Genomic DNA, 9,671 nt, shown 5'->3' with positions numbered 1-9,671 from the left:
TACACTGAAAAAACTAAAACACATTTCCTACTGATTGCATTTAATTGTTTAGTGGTATAATTTGTGCACGTCAAACACCCATAGGCTAATATTGGAATTTGGGTTTTGGTTCATAATTTCCAGGAAACAATTTGGATGAAGTAGCTTGCATTAATAAAGAAGTAAAAAAAAAAAAAAAAACTTTTAGGTAGGCTGTAAAAGGTAACATGATATAAAACTGCACTAGGTTAATTTATACTTAATAAAAACATTGATTTTTAAATGTCGGTTTTTAGCTACTAAACGTTTGCATGTGGATTTTTTATTTTTTTTAAAGGATTTAATGATGCTTCATTTGCTATAACACAAATAAATTCAAACATTATGAGTATTTTATAGATCTTTTACTCTTACTTTATGTAGCCATTAGTTCAGGCTATAGAACGTTAGAACGTTCCAAAGAACGTTCCCATAACGTTCCAATTTGGTTATTTTTTTGCGGGAACCAAATAAGTAGCTACTATTCAATACTGAAATATAGTAGCCTTAGCCTATGTGTGTGTGTTTTTTTTGTTTTTATATATATATATATATATATATATATGTTTTGGTGTGTTCATATTAGTTTGGTGTGTCAAGTTAAAAAGTAAATTAACCTTCTGAAGAAAAGGTAGAGAACGCTTCTGGAGGCGCCTGTTCTGTTCCGTTCATCCACAAATACACACGTCTTGTGTTTTAATGTTTATCCTTCTGCCTGACAGAATGCGAGTCCACCAAACGCTCTTCTTCACGCCTTCATGTTTGTGTAATTCTGACCTGTTGTTGAATTAACGGAGCACATTTGCGCAATCACCTTTAGAGGAGGAGTTACTCTGCTGTGTGTTCCTCTGACGGGACACCTCTCTCTTTCTCTCTCTTGCACACCAACTTAGGGGTGCAAGTCTGTCCTTCTCCAGCACCCACTTCATCTCGACATCGGTAAGTTCATTATTGTCTTTATACTAAACGTTTTCGGTGGTTCTTTGCAGCAACATGGTTTCAACGAAGAGCATCTTCTTCACAAGCTTGGCTTTGAGGGGTTCTTGAGTTGATGGTTCTTGGGAGTTGCGTTATAGGTGTCAGATCAGAGTGTTCTAGGTTATTTAAAGTAATTAAAGTCACACACACATATATTTACATGTCCATAGACAGCACTTATAGATCCTAGGAGTATACATTATTTAATTTTTACACAGATAAAAAAGAAAAGAAAGAAGTGTTGGTGCTGAAAGGACAAATGGGTTCCAGTGACTTCGAGTCTATAAAAGGAACAGCAATGAAACACAGCCTGTCTATTCTTGGCCATAGTTGTGATAACTTGTGACAGATGCGAAGAGAGGAATGCCGAGGTGATATGCTGCGATAACAACTCTTAAGAGTAGTTCATTAGTAGCCTATAAAGCTTTACACTTCTTAGATGACTTTTGGTTCACCTATTTTTCTGTTTGTTTGTTTTTTTCGCTTCTTGTTAGAGTGACTCTATTTGTTAAAGGGATAGTTCATCCAAAAAATAAAATGCTGTCATCATTTACTCACCCTTATGTTGTTCCAAACCTGTATGATTTTTTTCTCTTCTGGTGAACATAAAAGAAGATATTTTAAAGAATGTGTGCAACCAAACAGGTATTGGACCCCATTGACTTCCATAATAAGGGGGAAAAAACACTATGGAAGTCTTATGGGGACCATCAGCTTGTTTGGTTTAATTTTTGGGTGAACTATCCAACATGAGAAAAGTGTCTGACTGGTTCATTATGAGAATGTTGAGAAGTTGTTTTTTATTGCTGATAAATTGTAAAATTTAAAGGGACATAGTGATGGGGAAAGAAATATGAGACGGGCTTAAAAATTAATTCTAATGCTTTTTGCATTCTCTCGCAAATGTTTTGCGCTCCCCCAAAACTTTGCATTTCGAATTATTTGAGAGTGAACGCAAAGTTTCTCGGAAGCTCAAAAGCTTTGGAATGTATAATTTTTCTCCCATCTCATATTTTTTACATCACAATGTCACTTTAGTGCCTCCTGATTGTTTAAAGGAAATTGAAAATGGAAGGGTTGTTTTCTTTCTCTTCAAATAAAGCCCTAAAGCGACCCCACATTGACTATTCTACCTGTTGTTCTTTACATTGCTAGCAGCCTACATTGTGAAAAAGTGTGTATCTGTATCAGGGTGATCCAATCAAAATTTGCTTTAAAAAAACAGCACAAAAGTAAGATTGGTTACCTGATCCTGGATAGAAAAACATGAGATTTACAAATCTATAAATCATTCTGATCCAAATTAAGGGTAGGTTTACACGACAACGATGCGCTTAAAGCTGAGAAGTTTTTTCTTTGAGTTTTCCTCATTCAGACGACACCATTGTCAAAACAATTCCCATTCACACGGATCCGTGAAAACGACTAAAAACACTGTCTTCTGCTGCCAGGCCAGTAGATGGCGATGAAACACTGTAGACTGAACATGCAATACGCATGTGCATGACATCATTGTCTTCAGAGATTCACACTTTTGTTGTTTACATGGAGACCATTTTCAAAAACTTGCACTTTCAAACCCGTTTTCAAAAGTTTGCGTTTTCAGGCACACAAAATGCTGTTGTCATTTAAATGAACGGCCAAAATGCATAAAAAGTTTTACGTTTTTAGTTGAAAATGGTGTCGTGTTAACAGACCCTAAATTTGGGCCAAGTCTGCAACCACTATGCAGTGCACTATGCACTATGCTTTGTGCTCACACTTAGGTGGACACATCCTAACCTTCTATTTTTATATGGTCTGTGAATAAGGCTTTTTCAAAAATCGATTCTTGAGCTATTACGTTTGGTCCACCCAGTCTTGGGTATTGGTTAACATCCTTTATATAAATGGTGAAATTGTGCTCTCCTTTTGTCAAAATTAGGTCTTGGCTGTGACCCATCACTACAGTCATGGCACCCAAAAAGAACAAGACTGCTAAGAAGAGCAAAGCTGATATCAATGAAATGACCATTATGGTAGAGGACAGTCCCACCAACAAAATCAACGGGCTCAACACTCTCCTGGAATGTGGAAATGGCTTTAGTTGTATCTCAACGGAGGTCACTGACCCCGTCTATGCACCAAATCTCTTGGAGGGTCTTGGCCACATGAGGCAAGACAGCTTTCTCTGCGATCTGACTGTCGCAACCAAGTCCAAGTCTTTTGAAGTTCACAAGGTTGTGATGGCTTCTTGCAGCGAGTACATCCAAGCCATGCTCAGGAAGGATCCATCCCTCAAGAAGATCGAGCTCAGTGAGTTGTCCCCGGTTGGTCTGGCTACGGTCATCACATATGCCTATTCTGGAAAACTCACCTTGTCGCTCTACACAATTGGTAGCACTATCTCAGCAGCCTTGCTGTTGCAGATCCATACTTTAGTGAAGATGTGCAGCGATTTCTTAATGCGTGAGACTAGCGTGGAGAACTGCATGTATGTTGTGAACATCGCCGACACTTACAATCTGAAAGAGACGAAAGAAGCTGCTCAGAAGTTCATGCGGGAGAACTTTATTGAGTTCTCCGAAATGGAGCAGTTCCTGAAACTCACCTACGAGCAAATCAGCGAATTTCTCATGGACGACTCTCTTCAATTGCCTTCTGAGCTCACAGCTTTCCAGATCGCGATCAAGTGGCTGGACTTCGACGAGAAGAGGCTGAAGTACTCGTCCGACCTCCTGTCCAACATTCGCTTTGGAACGATCTTACCTCAGGACCTTGTCAGTCACGTACAAAACGTTCCCAGGATGATGCAAGATTCTGAGTGCCACCGTCTTCTGGTGGATGCCATGAATTACCACCTGCTGCCATTCCAGCAGAACATCTTGCAGTCCAGAAGAACCAAGGTCCGTGGAGGCCTACGGGTTCTGCTCACGGTGGGCGGACGGCCCGCGCTCACCGAGAAATCCCTCAGCAAGGACATTCTCTACAGAGATGAAGACAATGTCTGGAACAAGCTGACGGAGATGCCCGCGAAGAGCTTCAATCAGTGCGTGGCTGTTCTGGATGGGTTCCTTTACGTGGCCGGTGGTGAAGACCAGAACGATGCGAGGAACCAAGCAAAACATGCCGTCAGCAATTTCAGCAGGTACGATTTTACATCCTTTTTAGTAGGGCTGCACGATTAATCGAAATCAAACCGCACGTGATTTGGCAAAGGCTGTCATTATTTATGTGCAGTTTGTCAGTGCAGCGGCTGATCGGCAGTAAATGCTGCTCCATCTGAACACCAGAGTCTCACACACACACACACACACACACACACACACACACACACACACCACATATCCCTCTGAACACCAGAGGGCGTCTCTAACACAAACACACACACACACACACACACACACACACACACACACACACACACACACACACAACACATATCCCTCTGAACACCAGAGGGCGTCTCTAACACAAACACACACACACACACACAACACATATCCCTCTGAACACCAGAGGGCGTTTCACACACACATACATGCGCCGCTGAAGTACGATAATACACATCATTCCAGGAAATCCCGATGGGCTTCACACTATCTGTATCTGAATAAACAGAAGATTGAAACGCTTTGATTGATTAAACATGACTAATAAACACATGACTGCCTTATTCTGTGTAAGAAGCTCATCATCTCACAGGAGGAGGAGCTCAACTGTCCTTATGAAGTGAGTTTAGAATAAAGGCATGTTATTAAATGTCGTCTTTTGTTGGACAAGAGGTTCATAAATGCTTCTCATGTTTGGAAACATGTTTGACGCGTGTTGCTTTTTCAAATGCACGTTATAAGCGACTCAAACTCGCAGTGCTTTCAGATGGAGCAGTGTTTACTGAGCCGTACGTCACTGACAAGCTGCGCATAAAAAATAATCACATAATCACAATAATCCAAATCAATTAATCGCGCAGCCCTACTTTTTATTACAAAAGCTTATTATTTATAGTCAGCATGAAACGGAAGTTGCGCACGTCTTTTTTTCCCTATTGTGACGTATATCTGAGTGAAACGTCTTCTCGAACAAGAACAAATGCAGAGCGGGGCTTGATTGGATGGTTGTGGTTTGCTCGCTAAACACTTGCAGTCTTCCTACGAGTCCGCACTTAACATTTAATAGTCGGGAAGAAGTCTTCAGAAAATCACCCTTCTGAAACCTACAATGACAAGCGAGACACCCTACGGTAAGGTCCTGTCCCAAATGGAACCGCTCTTGCGATCTTCCTACGAGTCCGCACTTTCGTGACGTCTTCAAAAGTGCGCATCGAGGGCGCATATCGACCGCAAAGAGGGCGCTCGCCAGCACCCTTCTGAAACCTAAAATGACAAATGAGACTTCTTGTGGCTTTAACGGACATGCGCATGCGGCAGCTATTGTAAGTTCACAAGACTGCAAGTGCACATGAAGTGTGCCATTTGGGACAGGGGCTGATGGGTAGAAGTCTAATGCAAAGCACCCTTCTGAAACCTAAAATGACAAATGGGACACCCTACGGTCTCGTGGACTTAAAATTCCCGCCGCGTGAGTGTAATCGTGAAGTCCACGAGACTGTAAGGTTCTGTCCCAAATTGCACCCTAAGCATTCGCAGTCTTCCTTCGAGTCCGCAGTTTCATGACTTAAAGGGATAGTTCACTTTGAAATTAAATTTTGGTATGTTTTAGCTTACCTCAAGGGCATCCAAGATGTAGGTGTCTTTTTTTCCGCAGTAGTTTCAATTTTTATTTTTTTAGGTCAAACCGTTCTTGTCTGTCAGTCATATAATGCAGGTCTGTGGTCACTGTCTCAAAGAGCATGCACAGAGTCCAAATTAAAACAATTCCCCATTGTCCAAATTAAACAATTCCCCATCGTAAGTGCACATTGATGGCCTAAGACACGAAACGAGCGGTTTGTGTGAGAAAACGAACAGTATTTATATCGTTTTTAGCTCTTATACACAGCCACGTCCAAGTGATCTGAGGGCGCGCGCGCATCCTGCTGTGTGACGTGTGCACAGACTGCTGCATAGATATATACACTAGATGTCGCCTTAAAGACATTCGTTCCAATGAACTGCCGTAGACAAGGCGACATCTAGTGTATATATCTATGCACCAGTCTGCGTACACGTCACACAGCAGGATGCGCGCGCGCCCTCAGATCACTTGGACGTGGCTGTGTGTAAGAGCTAAAAACGATATAAATACTGTTCGTGTGCATCTGTGCATCTGTGTGACTCTGTGCATGCTCTTTGAGACAGTAACCACAGACCTGCATTATAGGACTGACAGACAAGAACGGTTTGACCTAAAAAAATCAAAATTGAAACTACTGTGGAAAAAAAGACACCTACATCTTGGATGCCCTTGAGGTAAGCTAAAACATACCAAAATTTAATTTCAAAGTGAACTATCCCTTTAACTCTGCTTTGACTGTCAGGAAGAAGTCTTAAAAAGTGCGCATCGAGGGCGCATATCGACCGCAAAGGGGACGTTCACGAGCACCCTTCTGAAACCTGAAATGACAAATGAGGCTACGTTTACACGTAGGTGGCTATTTTCATAAACGGACATTTCACCCCTCTTCGTTTTCAAAAATAACATCGTGCTCACGAACCTGTGTATATGCTGTCAAGAGCATGCCAAACCTGTAGGTGGCAGTGTAACGAGAAGCTCAAGCCCACCTTAGCCAATCAGAATCCCGAAAATAGTCACATTCTGTGACGTCGCTACCTAAAACTCCGGTTTTCTCTGTTTACATGCAAACGTGCAAACGAAGATTTTCAAAATCTCCACTCTGGCCGGAGTTTTTAGAAAGAATCGGTTTCATTGGCGAATCCTCCGTTTGCGTGTAAACGAAGGGCGCAAACGAAGGGAAATGTCTCCGTTTTTCAAAATAACCATGTACGTGTAAACGGGGCCTGAGACACCCTACGGCAGTGATCTCAAACTCAATTCCTGGAGGGCCACAGCTCTGCACAGTTTTGCTCCAACCCTGATCAAACACACCTGATCCAGCTAATCAAGGTCTTCAGGATCACTAGAAACTTCCAACCAGGCGTGAGTTGGAGCTAAACTGTGCAGAGCTGTGGCCCTCCAGGAATGAGTTCGCCGTTTACACGAAGGGAAGACGCAGATATTTCCCTGCGGTTTGGCCTCTCATTTACATGAAAACCCTGTTTTTATCACAGAAAACGATTATTTCTAAAAACTCCGGCCAAAGTGGAGATTTCTGATAACGCTGGTAATGTGTTGCCGTGTCAACTGGGAGAAACGGGGTTTTAGCTTCTCAAATGTCACATTATGCGCCAGAAAATGCTTAACGTCATGTGAGCGCCCTAGGAAGTCGCTCGTGTTATTCGTTGTTGTCGATTCTGAGGATTCTGATTGGCTTGCATGGCTCAAAGTACTAAACCTGCTTTTAGCCTCTTAACATCCTTGATGTGTCATTACAAGTGCACAGAAAATGTGAGTGATTCCTTCAGAGTGAACACGAGTGGATCTGACTGCAGTAGATGTGAAAGTATAAAAATTATGTTATTTAAGCCAGCGCAAATACCTGTGTTTACATCCTGTTTTTCGGGTGAAGTCCAAAGTAGTCGATTGCCGAGTTCACGCGCGTGATCATAGGTAACTAAACCTATGCGCGTGAACTCGGCAATCGACTACTTTGGACTTCAACCGAAAAACAGGATGTAAACACAGGTATTTGCGCTGGCTTAAATAACATAATTTTTATAAATATCTTTCACATCTACTGCAGTCAGATTCACTCGTGTTCACTCTGAAGGAATCACTCACATTGGCTGTGCACTTGTAATGACACATCAAGGATGTTAAGAGGCTAAAAGCAGGTTTAGTACTTGCCCCATTGAAGTCAACAGGGTGCAAATTTTAAAAATAGAAAAACTCGGTGTAGGCAACACCGATTTTTGTCGTTGTTCTCTGTATTGACAGCACTCCAAATGTACAAAAAAATTAGCTCAATGTTAAAATTGACCGGAGTTCTCCTTTAAGTAAGGGTTAATGGTATAAGTCCACAAGACCGTAGGGTGTCTCAGTTGTCATGTGCACGTGAAGTGTGCCATTTGGGACAGGACCGATATCGCTGCAAGATAGAGGGGAAGTTATTTTTATCAAAGATTACAAGGGAACATAATGATGTGCACAGATAAATCCTTTGTAACAAACACTGCAATATTCCATAAAAATAAGAATTGTCCATTTTGATTTCATGGCTTTATCTCATGTCCACTGGGATGCATGCATCACTCACGCGTACTTCTCTCCTCAGATATGACCCCCGATTCAACACGTGGATCCACCTGGCCAACATGATCCAGAAGCGCACTCATTTCAGCCTCAACACCTTCAACGGCCTCCTGTTCGCCATAGGGGGACGCAACTCTGAAGGCTGTCAGGCGTCCGTCGAGTGCTACGTTCCCTCATCGAACCAGTGGCAAATGAAAGCTTCAATGGAAGTCCCTAGATGTTGCCATGGCAGCACGGTTATTGACGGCAAGATCTTGGTTAGCGGCGGCTACATTAACAACGCCTACTCTCGCGCCGTGTGTTCTTACGACCCGTCCACCGATAGCTGGCAGGATAAGAATAGCCTGAGCAGCCCGAGAGGATGGCATTGCTCGGTGAGCGCCGGAGATCGCGCTTACGTTATCGGCGGAAGCCAGTTGGGCGCGCGTGGCGAGCGGGTCGACGTCTTACCGGTTGAGTGCTACAACCCTCACTCGGGCCAGTGGAGCTACGTCGCCCCCTTGCTGACGGGAGTGAGCACAGCAGGTGCTGCCACCTTGAATAGCAAGATTTACCTCCTGGGTGGATGGAACGAGATTGAGAAGAAGTATAAGAAATGCATTCAGGTGTTTAACCCCGATCTTAACGATTGGACTGAGGATGACGAATTGCCCGAGGCTACGGTCGGCATCTCATGTTGCGTTGTCACCATCCCCACACGCAAAACACGAGGGTCGAGGGCCAGCTCGGCTTCATCCGCACCGATTAGCATATAATCTGGGGAAATCTAATTGAGTATGATTTTTTATTACTATTTGTTAAAGGCCAGCTTTTCTCACAGATGCTAAGATTGTCAGTTCATAGGAATCTTGGGAATGTTGAATGTCAAATCACAACATAGCAGGGGTGTAACGGCACACAGAAGTCACGGTTCGGTTCGCGCCTCGGTTTGGGGATCGCGGGTTGATATGAGTTTGGTACGGTTACACACACTATGTTTAAAATCGAAGTATTTTGAAAAAATAAAATAATATATATATATATATATATGTATATATAAAAGTCTTAGGCATGTTAATACCCCCCCCCCCCCCAAAAAATGGTTTTAAGTCAGTTATTTATATCTTTTACTGTAGTGTGTCAGTAGGAAATATCAGTTTACATTTCCATTTATATTTATATTGCACAAGGAGTCTGACAACAGCCTATTAACATGCCTAAGACTTTTGCACAGTACTGTATATATATATATATATATATATATATATATATATTGATGTGTATTTAAAGGTGGTTCAAAGGTTGTGGAAACAGGGAAAGTGAGAGAGATCTGGGGGTAGAATTATTGTTTATAATGTTTACGGAAAAGGAAATGCACACAAACAACACTGTAAAATCAAGAGTTT

General features: G+C 42.3%; 1 protein-coding gene across 1 annotated transcript; it reads left to right on the top strand.

Annotated features, from left to right (window-relative positions):
* The first annotated feature begins 829 nt into the window (after positions 1-829).
* Positions 830-9,354, top strand: klhl31 (kelch-like family member 31). The gene is made up of 3 exons (XM_081351939.1): positions 830-957; positions 2,921-4,123; positions 8,309-9,354. The coding sequence occupies exons 2-3, from the start codon at positions 2,949-2,951 to the stop codon at positions 9,039-9,041; spliced, it is 1,908 nt and encodes a 635-aa protein (XP_081208065.1). The 5' UTR covers positions 830-957; positions 2,921-2,948; the 3' UTR covers positions 9,042-9,354.
* The last annotated feature ends 317 nt before the right edge of the window (positions 9,355-9,671 follow it).

This window comes from Scardinius erythrophthalmus, assembly GCF_964197995.2.
Source record: "Scardinius erythrophthalmus genome assembly, chromosome: 21".
Lineage (NCBI taxonomy): Eukaryota > Metazoa > Chordata > Actinopteri > Cypriniformes > Leuciscidae > Scardinius > Scardinius erythrophthalmus.
Note: the sequence above shows the minus strand (reverse complement) of the source record. Positions and strands in the feature narration are given on the sequence as shown.